The sequence below is a fragment of the Odocoileus virginianus genome, chromosome 3 (genome assembly GCF_023699985.2).
Source record: "Odocoileus virginianus isolate 20LAN1187 ecotype Illinois chromosome 3, Ovbor_1.2, whole genome shotgun sequence".
In the NCBI taxonomy this organism is placed as follows: domain Eukaryota; kingdom Metazoa; phylum Chordata; class Mammalia; order Artiodactyla; family Cervidae; genus Odocoileus; species Odocoileus virginianus.
The window spans coordinates 24,105,869-24,125,968 of NC_069676.1; the positions used below are offsets into that span (position 1 = coordinate 24,105,869).

Below are 20,100 nucleotides of genomic sequence, written 5' to 3' on the forward strand. Positions count from 1 at the left end.
GAACCCCAGCAAGATTTAATTTAAGGTCAAAGAACAGGGTAGGGGAAGCCATCATCACCTGGACTCATTCCAAAGTGGTTAATTACATTTTATCTGCCTAAATGATCCTGTTACTTTAATCAAATATGGTAATAATTATCATTTCTTATCTCTGCTCACTTCAGGAATGCAGCTTCAATAATTACCACTCCTGTGTCTCACCCCCAAGGGGTTGGGCAGAGAATGGTTTCTCTTCATTTGTGCCTTCTTTAGAAGAAACCCTTGTAGGTGGAAATACTTAAACTCACACAACAGGGAAAGGAGATGGGGAGAAGGAACAGATGATTCATGGAGTTATTCATTTTCCAAAGGGATGCTGTTCAGAAGTCTCTAATAACAAGTATCTCTTGTGTATTTTAAATGATTTAGTTCTCCTTAATTTTACTTCGGGCTTCCCTGATATCAGTTGATAAAGAATCCACCTGCAATGCAGGAGACCCCACTTCGGTTCCTGTATCGGGAAGATCCGCTTGAGAAGGGATAGGCTACCCACTCCAGTATTCTTGGGCTTCCCTTGTGACTCAGCTGGTAAAGAATCCGCCTGCAATGCAAGAGACCCGGGTTCAGTCTCCAAGTTGGGAAGATCCTCTTGAGAAGCGAAAGGCTACCCACTCCAGTATCCTGGCCTGGAGAATTGCATAGACTATACAGTCCATGGGGTTGCAAAGAGTTGGACACAACTTCTAGGACTCACAATTGCTGCCTTAAAATGAATACTTTTATTTGAAAATAAATGATTCAGTAGATCTGGGGAGGGACTCGAGAGTCTGCAATTCCAAAAAGCTCCCAGCTGAGGTTCCTGCCACCACAGCTCCAGACTCCACTCGAAGGAGCGAGACTGCAGGTGATTCCATGGCTCGGAATCACTGGTGAGAGGTGGGTTTTAGGATAAGGAAAGTCTTCGATGAGTACTACTGGGTCTTACTACCAAAAATTTTGTCCCTGAAACTCATCTTCATCTCCCCATTTCAATTCAAGTTCATTTCAGTTTTTGAAAATATAGGAGAATCTGTCACCTGCACCTTTATCTGTTCATTTTAATTTATATTCTTTTTCTCCATTCTTATAAAACAAATTCTACTTTTCTTTAACCTTTCTTCAAAGAATTATTATCTAGCCGTATAACAGAAAATTTATCAATGAGAAGATTGTAGCTGTCAACTTTTTCTTTTTAGTAGCTCATAGCAAAAATATAGGCAGGAGAAATCTCCATCATTTTCCTATTTTTTCATATTGAATTTCCTTCCCCATTAGTATTTTCTCAGTTACTCCAATCACTTGTACAACAGTGAAATTATGTTAGGCTTAGAGTCTCCCCTGCTCACCACAACTACAGAAAGCCCACAGACAGCAAAAAAGAGCCAGAACAGCCAAAAATAAATAAATTCATTCATTCATTCAAAAAAAAGAGACTCATGAAAGATCACTGGACTCCTTCAATGAAAACAAAAAAACAAAAAACAGGGTTATTCTAAGCCAGTACTCTTTCTTATATTTAATAAGGCCTTTTTGTCCATGACAATTATAAGATAGGGCAATGGAAAAACAAACCAGGGGAAGTATGTTTTTCATGTTTTCTTTAAATGAAAAGTTAAATATTCATCCAGGCCCATATTTCAAATTGATTTTATCAACACAATGTAACAAAACCACACTAATCTCTTCCCTGTCAAATCAACCCTCTTCCTTTTATCTTTCCACATGTGATCACCGACACGAGTTTGAGCAAACTCCACGAGATAGTGAAGGACAGGGAAACCTGGCGTGGTACAGTTCATAGGGTCACAAAGAGTCAAACATGACTTAGCAACTCAACAACAACAATGTCTGATGACACGCCCATTCTTCCACACAGCAGGTTCTAAATCTCGGCCTTTTCAGCCTCTTTCACATCCATAGTTAATGTATTACCAAGATCTCTTGATTTTTATTTCACAGTACCTAACAAATTTGATTTTTTCTCCCATTTCAAAGCTATCATCCTCCAAGAAATTCAACTACCAATGGATTCTCCCTTTTCTAAATTTGATATGTTCTTAAGTCATGTATTCATCAATTTATTTTTATTACTATAATCCTATGTATTATGTACTTTGCTGGTGAAATGTTTTATGGGAAGTTCTATGAAAATTATAAAGATAATAGGCATTCCCTCCTCTTAAATTCTGTATAATATAGTTAATATCAAATAAATAGAACTTTATTACATATACATATTCCCACTTAAAGTTTCATAATGATAGAAGACTCTATTGATCAATCAGGAGAATACGTTTTGTTACCCCACCGTAATACTGTCAGCAGAGATGGGGATGAGCCCTCACTGAAAACTAGCACTGTGAACGAGGAGTCAGTGTGCCCTAGAATAATACAGCTGCCACGCTTGAAAAACTCTGAGCTTTGAGCATCCTTCCAGTGGGTGACCCAGTGACCGGAATGCATGCTGTACTCTTCTTGGTACTGAGAGTGACAGGAGAAAGAGACTAAGAGTTCAGTGTCATTCTATTTACAGTTATTACAACTACATACTACCTTCTAGTACTTGACACCTTCTATTTGTTTGAAAAACCTGCAAGCGCAATGTTCATTTTGGATAAAGAAACATGTACACACTTTTTTAGGAGGACAAGTAACAGAGTAAACTGCATTTGACTGCACTTCAGTATCACTAGAGAGTGTGTGCCATTTCTGGGTTCCAAAAGGGACTGTAAGTTAACCCAGATCTGGAGACAACATCATTTGCTTTCATATAATGTAGTCAATCTTGCCCTCCTCCTGTATTGTACTGACACTAGACTTACTGGGTACAGTCCTTAGTGGTCTGCCTGGCACTGGTTTCAAACTACCTTCCATCCGAGCACCCCTGCCAATCACTGTCATCCACTGGTCTTATTCAAGTCTTCAAGGACATCTCAGGTGACACTACTTCCATGCAGCCTAGCCAGTGCCTCCAGAAATCAGGTCTTTCCTTTCAGGTCACCTACCACACAACTTTTTGTGCCATTCATTTCAATGCTCTAGGATATTATTCCACACTGTCTTTCACTGCTCTCTCATTGATTCCCATGCGTAAGTAGGAACTCCACCATAATCCATATGTCCATAAGTTCAGCTCCCCCAAATTATTGCAAATAGATACAGAGCAAATGTAAGACCTCAAGGAGATCATTTTAATCGATCTATGAATCTATTAAGTTTTCCCCTATTTTACAAATGCACCTGTGTTAGAATTAATATCTCAAGTTTAAAATACATAACATACACTCTCTAAGACCAAGGTGAATTATACTATCTAATTTATTACCTATAATGAAAGATTTTTACATGAAAGCAATTTTATAATCTCTTCTCAAATTCTAATTTTATATGTGGTACTGATATTGATAGCATACAAAGGAATCTATCAGAAATTATTTCTCAGACTACTGAGAAATATTATTTCTCAAAATTATTACCTTTCCCAGTGGCTACACACATTGGGATCTTCAAGGTTCAGAGATGATGCCATCCTGATCCAGTGGCATAACAATAAACAGATAAAGCCCAGACATGAATTCGAGGAAATAACCATTGTTTCTGAAGAACAACCTACAAGAAAAAGAAATTCAAATTAAAGATGCATTAAAATGACCCCCAAAGAATTCTTTTCAGTATAGTAACTATAAAGTGCCAGTTGTCACTAGGGCTGAAACATGAATAATGAGTCTTGGATTTAAATAGATGGGTCACCAGCTTTCATGGTCCAGGAGAGAGAGATATTTCTTATGTTGTCAGGATGGCCACTATTTTGTAAATTACTAAAAAGTGCAAATCATCATTAATTGCCACCATAACAAAAGACCTTCTCATCCATGCCAGCCGACATTAAAGGAATCTACCAGAACAACTCAGGACAACACAGGCTTCCAGATTCTCTCAGCAGGCATATTTCCCTTCTGGAAGGAGAGGGCACACAGAGGAATCTGACCTCCTTTGTCCTAGAGGATAAATAATGGAACAGAAGGTCCATTGACTCAAGAGAGAGGCACCTCAGGCTTAAACTGAGGGTCATTCAGTAATTCATTCAATGTTCACTGAATGGCCACTCTGTCCTAGGCACTGTGCAAACACTGGACGTAAAACGCAGATCTAGTTCTCGTCCCTGCCCACTACGATCTTTATAATTTAGTAATCGTGACACACATTTCTTATATTGAGTGCTTCTGTCCCACCATCTGCTGAACAGAGACTAAGCCAGCTGTTTTACAGAGGTTTCTACATAGGTGTACAGATAAAAAGTGTAAAGCTGTTTGGAGGTCAGTATTAGAAAGAAATGAAACTGGTATTATTGTTGAGAGGAGGAAAGACCAAAAGGGGGAAAACAAATAGCAACACATCTACAAAAGAGTTAAGCCCACGAAGGAGATAAGAAGAGGGAGGAGTATGTTCCAGGCAGAGGGGACAGAGGTGGGGGGGATCAGGCACCCTTAATGAGCTCAAATTAGCGCAGCTGGAGAAAGATATGGGGTGGGGGGGCACATCACCATGGATTTTATAAGGATGGCAAAGTATGTGAACCTCATCCAAGAATTACAGAGAGCCAGGGAAGGGTACAGGGTGACAGAAGAAAGATTACTGGCTGTAGGGGGAGCATGAACCGCAGTGGAGACTATTAGAGGGAGGTCAGGTGAGAGGCGACTGAGGCTGAAATACGGAAGTAACACTGGGCTTGCAGGGAACCGAGTGAATCTGGGAGTTTATCAGGAGGTGAATGGACAAGATTTGGTGACTGAATGTGGGAGTCAGGGCAAGGAAGGATGCCTGTTACAGCCCCTTGAGAGGAGGGTGCGCCACTCATGGAGATGGAAACACAGAAGCTCTCCTCCTAAGAGGCAGGGGAGGGCCGTGGTGGAGGGAACTTGGCACTCAATGAGGAGGAAAAGTGTGTCTCACTATATAAAATGGCTTCATATAATAATTATAAAAATAGACATGGAATTAGAAATAGCTGATCCAGGACCTCCCTGGCAGTTCAGTGGTTAAGAATCAGCACTTTCAATGCAAGGGGTGGGCAGTGAAGGGGGAGAGGGGAGGGTTGATCCCTAGCCAGGGAAGTAAGATCCCACATGCCAGCAACTCCCTCCAAAAAGGTGATCCATTTGCAAATTAAAGAGAAAGCAAGCATTAGCCTTCCTGTTGGTAAACCAGTGAAACTAGTAAAAACTGACCAGATTATGGTGCCCAGCAGTTACTTTCTGGGTGAGAGCTGGCATTCTGAGAAGTCATACTAACTTTCCACACCATGAGGTTACCTGGGTTTTAGTATCTGGGAACAAAATTTATTGAATGATAATCTTGGGGATTTAAAAGGCAAGTTTATCTTAAATAAGTAATGAACAACAATACTGGCAAACACTGAACCTTAGAAAACAGCTTATCCTTCGAATTCAAGAAAACAGAACAATGAAGAAACATTAAATTCTTTAAAATCGAAACTGTTTATAAGCACAAGTATATATAGTGTATTAGTATGGTAGCCCACCAGGCACCTCTGTCTATGGGATTTCCCAGGCAAGAATACTGGAGTGGATTGCCATTTCCTTCTCCAGTTATAACAGGTTATCTATCTCTAATTCGCATAGGCTAAAACAAAAGAAAATGTTTGATTTGGAATATTGATAAATGTCATGAATTCACAGGAAAATTAAAAGATAGTGTAAGTCACTATAAGAAGTAGTAAAATCTTTAAAAGGGGGATTCTAATCATCACAAAGTAATTCCAACATATGAAGCATAAATGACTAGCCAAAATATGGCTTATAAATTAATTCAAATTGGAGATGTTTCTCATAGGCTAATCATCATGAAGTTGTAAAATCTGAAGCTTAACATTATATAATTAAAGAAGCTATTCTGCTTAACAGTAATAAATAAAAAGTAATGATAATGATAAACAACAACAGCTAACATTTCCTGACCGGTTACTGTGTGCTAGGCACAGTACCGAACCTTTCATGTGAATTATCTATTTAATCCACACAGTAACTTAAGTAGGCATTTTTACCACCGCCATTTCACAGCTGAAGACACATCATATATTGTAATGTCTTCCTCATCCATCAAAAAAGTAATCCCTTCATATACTATATTTGGTTGTAACAAATAAGCATGGCAAATATCTCTGTCTCATTGCCTTACCTATACCAGGTAAATATTCTGTTTCAGCGAAGTATGAAGTATGCATCTTAACTTTCATCCTTTCCTCAGAGACAAAACAAGAGCCAGTCAGCAGTAATCTGCCATCCACTCACAAACAATTATCCCAAATTGGAAAGTTTATATCCTGAGTCACCATCTCAGACTCAACCCATCCATTTCCCAATTAGAAATGTTTAGTCTGTACAAAGTTGGAAACTGCTGGAAGCAATGAATCAAACTGCCAAGAAAAGGGAAGAGTCTGTTGTCTTTGAATGCAAAAATTTAAGTGTTAATTTGGTATCTCTTTTTGCTTTGCACCTGATGCACTGCCCTGTGAAGGCTTTAACTTTTCTACAGGGATGACAGGGGAAAAAAAGAAAAAGCAGAATTTGGTCATCTCCTTATTACTTCTGAAATTCAGCACAGAGAAAAATCAAACTGCATTCCAACGTTGCTGGTGGTATTCATGGAAGGGAGAATATCAGCACATTTATAACAAAATTGAATACATGCAGCTCAGCCTTATTCCCAAATCAAAATCAGCAAATTAACTGAGCTTTAGAACAATCTACATTAAAGTATATAATATTCAAAGCAAAAAATTGCTAGATCAAGAAGGGAAGGTGCAAATTCACACAAAGTGATTAAAATCACTTGAGAAAACAATTTAAATATTTTACATGGTAAGGGGAGAAGACATTTCACAAATGTGCCAATGAGCTATAAAGGAGTGTAGAAGTGCAACATTTCCCTATATTCAGAAACATGGGCGGTCCTTCCTTTTGTTTGTCTTGTCACTGATAGGCAATCAAAACAAGTGGATAGGGCATTTCATATACTCTTTCCCTATTTGATTGTTTTCTTTCATAGGCTTTGAGGAATAAATGTGTGTACCTTTTTTTTTTGTGTCTACCCTGAAGGAAGAAAGTTCCATGAACATTTTTCTTCATTTCTCTTTTAAACTATATCATCTTGTCTGAGACTATAATCTTTCCACTTTAGGGTGTACATGAAAACAAAATACAATCCTTTAAAAATAGCATTATTTCAATTTTTAAAAAAAGGCAACACAGATATGCCTTCTTGAAACATTTTAAAAATATTAAAAACTCTAAATTGGTTGTTAAACCACCCCTACCTACCCAGTCTTGGTCTTCAAATAATGTTCCTTGTGGTTACATTTAACAAAATTTTAACGTAAAAAAAGTCATTTGCATGAATCCCCTAGTGTCAAACTTGATTGCATTCCATATCACTCACTTAATTATGGTGGAAAAATCAAAACAGAAAATCAGTATAACTGATTAGCATTGCTAAAGTGCTCCTATTAGAAAGAGGAAACACAGCAGGCAGAGTTAACTCTTACTGCCTACTCTGAAGGCAGGCTTTGCTCATTTTGATACAAAAACTGCAGTAAACAATCAGGTTGAATAAAATCATCACAATGGATGAGTCTGCATTGTGATGACAGGGAGCAGTTTCTCTATCAGTGTGTTAGGGAGAAATAAATAACGGGGCGTTGACTTGCTAATTTATTTTTGCAACAACAGAAGGATAAATGATTCCAGACAATTCTTTATGACAATCCATCTCCTTGCTAGAAACATTAAGTGCACACATAGAAATAATGTGGGGCCCCTCACCTAGTGTTTTTTCAAGCTCACTACTCTAAAATGCTCTCATAGTTCTCTAGATGAAGTAATTTATTATGAACAGCCACATTCTCATAATTTCACACCCCTCCCCCAGGGTACCAAAGAGCCACCTAGTCCACTGATCACTCTATCATGTTATCTACAAGTGTTAAAAGTGTTAGCTGCTCAGTCATGTCCGACTCTGTGAAACTCCAGGGACTGTAGCCCACCAGGCTCCTCTGTCCATGAATTCTCCAGGCAAGAATACTGGAGTGGTTAGCCATTTCCTTCTCCACGGGATCTTCCCAATGCAGGGATCAAATCTGGGTCTCCCACACTACAGGCAGATTCTTTACTGTCTTGAGCTACCAGGGAAGCCCTCATGTTATCTATAAAGGATGTACTAACTTTACCTTGAACCACATAGAAAGCCTGCCCAGATTGCTGCATTCTTCCTGTGAATAGCATATCAGAGGTCCAGCTTCAGGGTATTTAAGATGTCAAAAGAGTAATGCTTGCCCGGTGGCCCCAAGAACAACCTCAGATGAAAACTTCCATGGAAATACTACTCCACTCATAAAAGTAATCCTTGAGGCACTGTCCTGATTTCTATTTTCACCATCCAAAGCTAGTTATTTTAACGTTTTACTTTACTCAAGCGTAACTATTCACTGGAGGCAGTACAGTGCTATCCATTTTTGTCCAGGCATCCTCACGTCATGTTGCTAACATCAAATACCACACCCAAGATACACTTTTAAGTTAAACTAAGTCACGTTGCGATGGCAGCCACCCAGTATTACTCGGAAGCTTCTAAAAACAAAAGGTAAATGAGTGCGGCTATTAACATTTAATAAAAGAAAAATATTCTCAAGTCCTAATTTACAAACTTAAAAAGGTTTTATAATCAACCAAAAAATAAATAGACAAATAAATAAAAACCCCTATACATTACCACGAACTGGGTATTCTGGCATTCACTGAGCACTTTACATCAAGCAAAAACGGGGCAAACCTCTGAGGATGCCAGCCACTGAATTACCTGAGGGGCCTCACACCACACACAATGAGGGGGCTACAAAGGACCAACTCAAGGAACAGCCATGATTAAGGATTAAGGCTGCAAGATCTCCTAGCGGAACACAGAGGTATAGCCTTACCTACTTAAGCAGCCAAACCAACAGGTGTAATTAGGTGGCATTCCGGGGAAGTTTAGGAAAGGCCATGCTCACCGCTTATCATCAACTCTGGAAAGTATCCTACAACATCCCTATATATCTGGGTCCTACAACATATGGGGGGAAATCCACATACAATACTCACTGAGGATCTAAGGGCAAGCAACTATGAGGAGTATTACACCTTATAAGCCATGGTCTCTAGCTTTAATAGTTCAAGATCTACTAGAGAGAAAGATTATAAAGAAAATTATTTGCCAGATAAGTCAGTGCAGAAAGAAAATGCCAAGAGTTTTAAGAGGAAAAAAATCAATGTGAGCAATGAAGGCTCATGAAAGAGGTCAAATTTAAAAGGAAGTTATCAAAGGAAAAGAACTAGGAACCACTGAATATACCCCTCACACCTCACACCTCTCAGATGTAATTTCATTGGCTGAGATTAAATGCTTTACCTGAAATCAATTAAAACAGAGTAGTGATAAAAACAGGGCTGGCTTTGACTGCAAAGTCTGCTATCTGCCCTAGGCATCACTTCAGGATTAAAGGAAGACTGGGTAAGAATGAATACAATGGGGAGAGGCTGTGAGGCAGAAAGAAAAGCATGAGCCAAGCCTTGAGAGTGAACAAAAGAAGGTCTCACAAGGAACTGTGAACAGCAGTGCTAGAAAGGAAGGAGAGCTTTTTCACAGAGTGGCTTGAACTTTAGGCTAAGGAGTTTGGATGGATTTTATCCTGTCTGCAGTGGAAAACACTTGAGTCTTTGAGCAGGGTGCATTATTTGATAACAGAGGTATTTTAGACATTAACACAGAGTAGGTGTTCAAAATCCAACCAAGGAAACGGCCTCAGCCTCCTGCAGGGAAAATGGGTGCATTCAGGTGTAGGGTGGGACTGCCTGTCCAAGGTTGGTTGGTCGTCTAAGGAATAGGAAATACATGAGAAACCAATGAAAGAAAGAATTGGCAGGATTGGGAGAAATAATAGAAAATAGGGTCAATATTAGGGAGAATTATTTTGGGTTTAAACCATTTTGAATCCCAGTTATATTTCCTCAGTCTGGTCTATTTTAATCTCCCACTGGAAAAGAAGAGTACATCTCTTCTTTAATAGAAAGAGACTTCAAATACTACTTCTCATTCCAGAATTTACTAAATAAAATTATATCTATTTTCCTAAACGTCTCACAATTCAACATTCTTCAGTAATATTCCTACCCATTCTTCCCAACATCAGTTCAGTCACTCAGTCATGTCCGACTCTTTACAACCCCATGAACCACAGCACGCCAAGTCACCCTGTCCACCACCAACTCCCGGAGTTTACCCAAACCCATGTCCATTGAGTCGGTGATGCCATCCAACCATCTCATCCTCTGTCGTCCCCTTCTCCTCCCACCTTCAATCTTTCCCAGCATCAGGGTCTTTTCCAATGAGTCAGCTCTTCGCATCAGGTGGGCAAAGTATTGGAGTTTCAGCTTCAACATCAGTCCTTCCAATGAACACCCAGGACTGATCTTCTTCAGGATGGACTGGTTGGATCTCCTTGCAGTCCAAGGGACTCTCAAGAGGCTTCTCCAACACCACAGTTCAAAAGCATCAATTCTGTGCTCAGCTTTCTTTATAGTCCAACTCTCACATCCACACATGACCACTGGAAAAACCACAGTCTTGACTTGACGGACCTTTGTTGGCACAGTAATGTCTCTGCTTTTTAATATGCTGTCTAGGTTGGTCATAACTTTCCTTCCAAGGAGTAAGCGTCTTTTAATTTCTTGGCTGCAATCACCATCTGCAGTGATTTTGGAGCCCCAAAAAATAAAGCCTGCCACTGTTTCCCCATCCATTTGCCATGAAGTGATGGGACCAGATGCTGTGATCTTTGTTTTCTGAATGTTGAGCTTTAAGCCAACTTTTTCACTCTCCTCTTTCACTTTCATCAAGAGGCTCTTTAGTTGCTCTTCACTTTCTGCCATAAGGATGGTGTTATCTGCATATCTGAGGTTACTGATATTTCTCCCGGCAATCTTGATTCCAGCTTGGGCTTCTTCCAGCCCAGCGTTTCTCATGATGTACTCTGCATATAAGTTAAATAAGCAGGGTGACAATATACAGCCTTGACGTACTCCTTTTCCTATTTGGAACCAGTCTGTTGTTCCATGTCCAGTTCTAACTGTTGCTTCCTGACCTGCATACAGGTTTCTCAAGAGGCAGGTCAAGTGGTCTGGTATTCCCATCTCTTTCAGAATTTTCCACAGTTTATTGTGATCCACACAGTCAAAGGCTTTGGCATAGTCAATAAAGCAGAAATAGATGTTTTTCTCAAACTCTCTTGTTTTTTCAATGATCCAGTGGATGTCGGCAATTTGATCTCTGGTTCCTCTGCCTTTTCTAAAAACAGCTTGAACATCTGGAAATTCACAGTTCATGTATTGCTGAAGCCTGGCTTGGAGAATTTTGAGCATTACTTTACTAGCATGGGAGATGAGTGCAATTGTGCGGTGGTTTGAGCATTCTTGGGCATTGCCTATGAAAAGTACTGATTTTTTGGCCTGTACAAAAACAACAAAAAAAGTCCTATATCTCTTCTATAAGATACACTCTCTCCCTTTCACAATAATTACGTTTTGTCAGTGCTAATCACACCCTATTGTTGTAGCCAGGCTCCCAGATGGCCACCAATGAATTCTGTTTGTGTAAACCCTTCTTACAATGAGGAAGCTTATGTAACCAACTGGATATTATAAAACTGACAGAATGTAGCTTCCACACTTAGGTCATCAAAGGCACCGCAGTTTCCATCTTGCTTTGTGGATCACCTCTGCAGGAAACCAGCTGCCATGTATGAGGACACTCAAGCATCAACTGAGGTCTCCTGCCAGCAGCCATGGGAGTGGGTCCCCCAGCCCCTGTCAACCTTCAGATGACTGCAGCCCTTGCTGACATACTGGCTACAACCTCATGAGACCCTGAGCCAGAACCAGCAACCAAGCTTCTCTCAAATTCCTGAGCCACATAAGCTGCAAGATAATAAATGTTAGTTGTTTTAAGCCACTAAGTTTTGAGGTATTTTGTTACACAGCAATAGATATCCAATATGCCTATATTTCAAATATGTCTACTATAGAAAGTACTTTGACATCCAAAACAGTTCTCAAAAATGCCCACCGTTAGTTGGCATCTTCACTATCAGTTGTCCATGGAAGAAACCACCCACAATGCTTCTGAAATCTTTTCAATGCATTAAAACTCCTGTCAACATATTTTTATAATATAAGCATACTTTTTTTGTACATTGTGTTCATTCTTGAACAAAGTAAGTTCAGTGTTGGCTTGTAGATAATAAAAAAGTATTTGATTTTGATTCAATAAATGTTTTTCAATCCTGAAAAAAAAAAAAAACTCCTGTCAAGAGCTCACCATCTTCTAATTGCAGTTTAACTTACTGTGTCCCCAGAGGCATGACCTCACAAAGCCCGTGTTTTAAGGTACATCTGCCACTTTTCCACACAAAGCACTGTCCCAAATTATCCTGCCATTTATTCTTAACCATTTAACATTAGACTATCCAGAGGAATTGACCTGCTTCCCAATAACTTAGAGAGTTTATCAAGTGCTCTGTGCAATGTCATTTGTAAAATATTAAGTGAATGGATTTTGGAATCTTCCCTAGGCAAGTTTTCATCTACAAATCAATTTTCCTTTATTCCTAGTTTTCTATAATTATCTTTGATTAGATGGTATATAAAATTTGTTACATTTTGTTAACACTTCATTTTAAAATAATTTCAAATGTACTTGAAAGCTACAAAAATAGAACAGAGACTCACCAGTTGCTAACACTTTGCCACATTTACTTTATCACTATCTACCCACACACACATAGGCAATATATATACATTTCATTAACCATTTGAAAGTAAAGTGAGTAAAGTGTATATATACTAATACTTCTAAATACTTCAATTTACATTTCCTAAGAATAAGAATGTTCACCCATATAGTCCAATTGTCTAAGTGAGGAAATTTAACACTGATGCTATACTACCATCTAATCTGTAGACATATTTCAAATTTCATTATATCCTAATAATGTAATTATCTTAACAATCTTTCACACAGACACTTTTCAAGCCTTTGCTGAAGAACAAACATTTGTTCTCTCAATCAACAAACAGTGGTGAAGGTGATTTCTGCCCGCAATGAGTTTACAACATAATGTGAGAGGTATATCATTGTTGTTCAGTTGCCAAGTCATGCCTGACCCTCTGTGATCCCATTGACTTGGTTGTATCATAACAAGACAATACAAACTGTGATTAGGGTCCAAATAAGTTACAAAATAAGTATGGGAGTTTGGAAAGCATTTCTAGCTGGTGAGCAGGGATAAGAGGTACCATATTGAGGACTGTGCGAAGTAGATGGCACAGAAGAGGTTGCACCAGAAGGAACTAGGAGGTGCAAAAGCAGAAAGCAGATCCCAGAGGGAGCAGCCAATGGGCAAGGCTGTCTGGACCAGAGTGGAAAAGTTTGTGAATGGAAGAGGAACTATAGAGACAGGCCAGGGATGGTACTGGATATTATGGTTTAAGATTCACTCAAGATAAAATATCCAAACACAGCATGAGACCTCAGGCAGTCTAAGAATAAATGTGTATCAGAAAAATGAACTAGAAAATAAAACTTGATCAGCCCAGAAAGAAAGGGAGACTTACTACTTTTTGTTTTCTTTCAACCAACAACACTGATGAAAGAAGCTGAACATTTCAGGTTTGACCAATCCCTTGACACAATACAAACAAGAAAAAAAATCCAATGGACACAGAATGAATAACAAAAGAAGGCAATCTCCATTAGAAAGGAAAAGTCAAATTAAAATAAAGGGTGGCGGTGGTTTAGTGGATAAGTATATCCGACTCTTTGCGGACCCCATGGACTATAGCCCACCAGGCTCCTCTGTCCAAGGTATTTTCCAGGCAAGAATACTGGAGTGGGTTGCCATTTCCCTCTCGAGGGGATCTTCCCCACACAGGGATTGAACCTGGGTCTCCTGAACTGGAGAAGGGACAGGCTATCCACTGCAGTATTCTTGGGTTTCTCTGGTGGCTCAGCTGGTAAAGAATCCACCTGCAATGCAGGAGACCTGGGTTCAGCCCCTGGGTAGATCCCAGGGAAGATCCCCTGGAGAAGGGAAAGGCTACCCACTCCAGTATTCCAGCCTGGAGAATTCCATGGACTGTATAGTTCGTGGGGTCGCAAAGAGTCAGAGACGACTGAGCAACTTCCACTTCCAGTCCTGCACTGCAGGCAGGTTCTTTACCAGCGGAGCCACGAGGAGGGTAACAGGAGAAAGTAGAGTTCTCTGATGTGCAGCAGGACACCTGAGCGTCAGCAGAATCCTAGGTCTGTCCTCGCACCCAGGGGTAGGCGAAAGACAAAGATAGAGGTGTTTGCACAATCCCTCTCTCAGGAGGGTCCTTTTCAGTGGCACATACTGCTATAGCAGGATAGATGATGGTCACTCTGCACCATCACTGGCATGACAAGGGACACTTACATGTCACCTGCTTGCCCAACTCTAGGTCATTGCTAGCCCTCGGTTCCTGAGCTACTCAACCATTAGGCACATCTGAGCAATCCAAGTCAAGCCTTCCTTCCCTCCAAGGTCATTTCTTAGAATAGAAAATACAGAGGAATGCAAACCTCATAAGGAGAAGAATTTCTATGGAATTAAGATGTTAGACAGAGGATGAGATGATTGGATGGCATCACCGACTCAATGGATATGAGTCTGAGTAAGCTCCAGGAGCTGGTGATGAACAGGGAAGCCTGGCGTGCTGCAGTCCATGGGGTTGCAAAGAGTCAGACACAACTAAGCGACTGAAATGAACTGAAGATGTTAGAAAAATTCCCTGTCAATTGCATCTATTTAGATTCTATTAAGACAAACACACACAGAGTATTGCTCTCTTTTAATGCTTCATGACAGGCTATATAATTGAAGTTTTTAACACTCATTTGGCTCCCCCAAATTTTCCAGGGCACTATATATGTCCTGGGTCCACAGAGCCTTTGTGCTTTAAAAAAAAAAAAAAATGGGACAGAAAGTTACATTTTAAGGCTTTATGGAATCCAATCAAAATTCTTTCATTTTATGGATGGACTATTGAAGCCCTAATGATGGATGCCTCCACCATGATCACAGAGCTAGTTTGTGAGTGGTTCAAAACTAGAGCCCAGAACTCAGGTTTCTTAACTCCAGTCAAACTACCTCTCCATCAGGTATAATAGTCATAGTCTTTCTAAAATAATACTCTATCGGTGCATTGGAGCCTCTTAAAATGCAAATTCATTCAAAGTTAGATTTCCAAGTGACTCAGCTATTTCCCGGTCAAAACTGAAAATGTGAATTAGAAAGTACACAAGGTATTTCCATGTTTAGACTGCCCAGATGTTTCAAATACTCCGTGATGGCACAACCGCATGGCCATTCTTTCCTGGGCTACTCAGTTCAGAACCACTAATCCAGACCAAGATGCGGAGTGACCACAGACATCTCTGGCAGCAGGCATTGCCACAAAAAGAGTCTGGACCCATTTATCCTCAGGGTTTTAAACCCACATGGTGAAAAGCTTTGAAGCTTTCAGACAAAATGTGAGGGACTGCTGAGGAAGTGTAAGTAGGCAGAAGGTAATTACTCAAAGCTGTACTTGGCCAGGACATTCCAGAGAAAATGCAGGGCCTGTCATCCCTCCCACCTCCACTTCCTCACCAACAGCATCTATATGCAAATCTGAGAAGCCACAACCCAAACCCCAACTTTATGGCTCTTAAAATAGGAATTTGTTTTAGTAGATAAAGTGCCACATGCTGAAGCAGCAGCACCGCTTCCTGTGGTATCTAGACAGATCTTTTATTCAAGAAGTGACCCTGTCTGACCCTGAATAATAGTTGGAAAACAATCTCATATTGTTGGGAAAGTTAAGAGCCATTCTCCATACTACTTCCTTCATTCACACTACCCGTAACAATCTCTTCCGATTCCCTGGCATCTCCTTATTTGTCCTTCTCTGCCATTTTCAGGGAAATTCAGCATCTGGATGCTATGGGGACAGGAAGGTATAGCAACTGACATTGTAATCTGGCAGAGAGTCAAACTTCAATCACTAATGAATTCATTCATTCTCACTTTGCTTTGCTTCTAGTTCAGAACTAATAGCCAGAAAAGGAGCTTTAATGGCAAGGAAACTTACAATGAGAGTTGTGTTTTCCATGTGTCTTTCTTATAAACCTCCAGAATGCCTAAGATTCATCTACTTTTTCTGTGAAAATAGCTGTTAGCAGGAAGCTGATCCAATACTCTAACATCACGGACAATCACGCCATCATCTAGTGAAATTCTGTGTACACCCAAGGTCACAAACCTACTTCATAAACAGCTTCTCAAGATCCTTGTCCAACATTATGAATTGCTACACATAAAGATAATAAAGATGAAATTACTTTTTTTCCCCTGCAACTGATGCCAGTCTTAACAGAATAGAAATATACGAATTATAGGCTCCAGAGTTCTTATAAAAGTTTGTCACTAAAATATTGACAAAACAGCCAAGACTTTAATCAGGCCACTCGTGAATGCTCTTCTTCTTTCCAAGGAGGAGGAGTTCACTCACAGTGAGTTATGCCCACCCAATCTGTGCACTGAAGGAGCAGAGTAGACACAGCCTCATAAAAGCTTTGCTAATGGCTGAGGCAAAGGAGTTGATGAAAGATAAATGGACATTCCAAGTCCTCAGCACAATGATGCCTTTATGGTTCTCTGTGATATCCTTAGTACCTAGAACAGCACCTCACAGGGAGGAGGGCAAAAAAATGAATGAAGAACAAATGACTAAATGAATGCAAAGAATAATAAAGTACAGAGTCAAGTATGTAGACTTGACTAAAGACTTTAAGAACACTAGCTTGAGATGGAGAAATATACCGTGTTCATGGATTGGAAGAATCAATATTGTCAAAATGGCTATACTACCCAAAGTAATCTATAGATTCAATGCAATCCCTATCAAACTACCAACAGTATTTTTCACAGAACTAGAACAAATAATTTCACAATTTGTATGGAAATACAAAAAACCTCGAATAGCCAAAGTAATCCTGAGAAAGAAGAATGGAACTGGAGGAATCAATCTGCCTGACTTCAGACTCTACTACAAAGCCACAGTCATCAAGACAGTATGGTACTGGCACAAAGACAGAAATATAGATCAATGGAACAGAATAGAAAGCCCAGAGATAAGTCCACGAACCTATGGTCACCTTATCTTCGACAAAGGAGGCAAGGATATACAATGGAAAAAAGATAACCTCTTTAACAAGTGGTGCTGGGAAAACTGGTTAACCACCTGTAAAAGAATGAAACTAGAACACTTTCTAACACCATACACAAAAATAAACTCAAAATGGATTAAAGATCTAAATGTAAGACCAGAAACTATCAAACTCCTAGAGGAGAACATAGGCAAAACACTCTCCGACATAAATCACAGCAGGATCCTCTATGACCCACATCCCAGAATTTCAGAAATAAAAGCAAAAATAAACAAATGGGACCTAATGAAACTTAAAAGCTTTTGCACAACAAAGGAAACTATAAGCAAGGTGAAAAGACAGCCCTCAGATTGGGAGAAAATAATAGCAAACGAAGCAACAGACAAAGGATTAATCTCAAAAATATACAAGCAACTCCTCCAGCTCAACTCCAGAAAAATAAATGACCCAATCAAAAAATGGGCCAAAGAACTCAACAGACATTTCTCCAAGGAAGACATACAGATGGCTAACAAACACATGAAAAGATGCTCAACATCACTCATTATCAGAGAAATGCAAATCAAAACCATAATGAGGTACCATTATACGCCAGTCAGGATGGCTGCTATCCAAAAGTCTACAAGCAATAAATGCTGGAGAGGGTGTGGAGAAAAGGGAACCCTCTTACACTGTTGGTGGGAATGCAAATTAGTACAGCCACTCCGGAAAACAGTGTGGAGATTTCTTAAAAAGCTGGAAATAGAACTGCCATATGACCCAGCAATCCCACTTCTGGGCATACACACCAAGGAAACCAGATCTGAAAGAGACACATGCACCCCAATGTTCATCGCAGCACTGTTTATAATAGCCAGGACATGGAAGCAACCCAGATGCCCATCAGCAGACGAATGGATGAGGAAGCTGTGGTACATATACACCATGGAATATTACTCAGCCATTAAAAAGAATTCATTTGAATCAGTTCTAATGAGATGGATGAAACTGGAGCCCATTATACAGAGCGAAGTAAGCCAGAAAGATAAAGACCATTACAGTATACTAACACATATATATGGACTTTAGAAAGATGGTAACGATAACCCTATATGCAAAACAGAAAAAGAGACTCAGATGTATGGAACAGACTTGTGGACTCTGGGAGAAGGCGAGGGTGGGATGTTTCAGGAGAACAGCATTGAAACATGTATATTATCTAGGGTGAAACGGATAACCAGCTCAGGTTGGGTACATGAGACAAGTGCTCGGTCCTGGTGCACTGGGAAGACCCAGAGGGATCGGGTGGAGAGGGAGGTGGGAGGGGGGACTGGGATGGGGAGTACATGTAAATCCATGGCTAATTCATATCAATGTATAACAAAAACTACTGTAATGATGTAAAGTAATTAGCCTTCAACTAATAAAAATTTAAAAAAAAAAAAAAAAAAAAGAACACTAGCTTGAAGAAAAAGGTTTGGGTCCGGTAGGACTTTTCAAGCAAGATTTGGAACTGGGGAATTGAACAAATCAAAATCTGTTGAAAACAACTATATTTCAAATCATGGGTTTTTCAAGAACTAATCATTTTTATGTACTATGAGGCCACTGTGAGTCTCTTATATAACTTTAACTTCCTTTTATTTTTTAAAAACTCTGGTGGAAGACTTGGTTACTTTGAAATAGGGCATAATTTTATAACTCTTGTGGGTATTTAATTTTTCTCTCTCATTCCCAGCCAACTATGTTTGATCTTCTTATTGGAGATGTTTCTTGTTAATCTATTTTTCATTACTTTTTAGGGCTTAAGGCAATTTTCCAATGGCAAATCATTGCAAGAGTTGTCATTTCTTATCTCAAGTATTTACAAGCTTTGTATATTCTAGGATGATTTTACAACTATCTTTTAACACAATATTTGGCAATTTTATCGGCTTTCCAAAGTACTTTTAAAATTCATTTTCAGTCAGTAATGCCAACTGTATCTAACATCTTACAGAAAAACTCAACCAAATTTTTTGGCCAACTCAATACTTAGAATGGTCCCAGCACTTTAAATTCTGTATCACTTTTATATCTTAGCAAAAAACCTATCAGGAATGAGAAAATAGCCAATATTTTTTGGCTCTTCCTGAGTCATTAAGTTTTTCAATTTTATTTTAATACTGATATCTGAAATAAAGAGTTGAGAGATATATGCCTCTATCATTTATTATTAACTTAGTTTCTCTCTTCATTCTAACTACAGCAATGAACAGTTCAGCAGTACTGGTCTTTTAGTTTGACCTTTTATTGTAAAGATAAAGTAGGTTTTAAAGCCAAGTTTTTCAACTTATATTTTTTTCCAATTAACCTTCAATTCATCCTCCATGTTGTCTCTCAAAGCACAAATCAGAATGTCAGAATTGCACACTTAAAGCTTTTGAGAACTCGCCTTTGTGTTAAAGTCCAGACTGGCCTACATTCACTCAACATGATCTGAGTGAGCCCTGTCACCCAGCAAGTTCACACAGGTATTTATCACTTCTAAATATCACTTGAGCAATTCTTGCTACTTGAATTTCTGCAAATATTACATGTTCTCACTCCTCTCTTTCCCCATGTTATTCTCTCCTCTTGTAATGCCTATAACTATCTGGTCAACTTAATTCTCACCAGTTCCTCAAGAATCACAAATTACTTCCTCTTAGAAGAGCTCCCAGGCCAATCTAAACATTCTTCTTCTTTGCCGTCATAACCCCTGGGGCCTCAGGGAATAGATGATGT

At 39.4% G+C, this 20,100-nt stretch overlaps 1 protein-coding gene across 2 annotated transcripts in view; it reads right to left on the reverse strand.

The window, feature by feature from the left end:
• The window catches only part of MEGF10 (multiple EGF like domains 10), a 174,671-nt gene that overhangs the window by 125,811 nt on the left and 28,760 nt on the right, over positions 1-20,100 (reverse strand). For both annotated transcript variants that reach the window (XM_070465081.1, XM_070465082.1), the window contains exon 2: positions 3,495-3,627. In XM_070465081.1, the coding sequence (XP_070321182.1) occupies positions 3,495-3,610 (116 nt within the window). In that variant the 5' untranslated portion in view covers positions 3,611-3,627. The remainder of the gene's footprint in view (positions 1-3,494; positions 3,628-20,100) is intronic.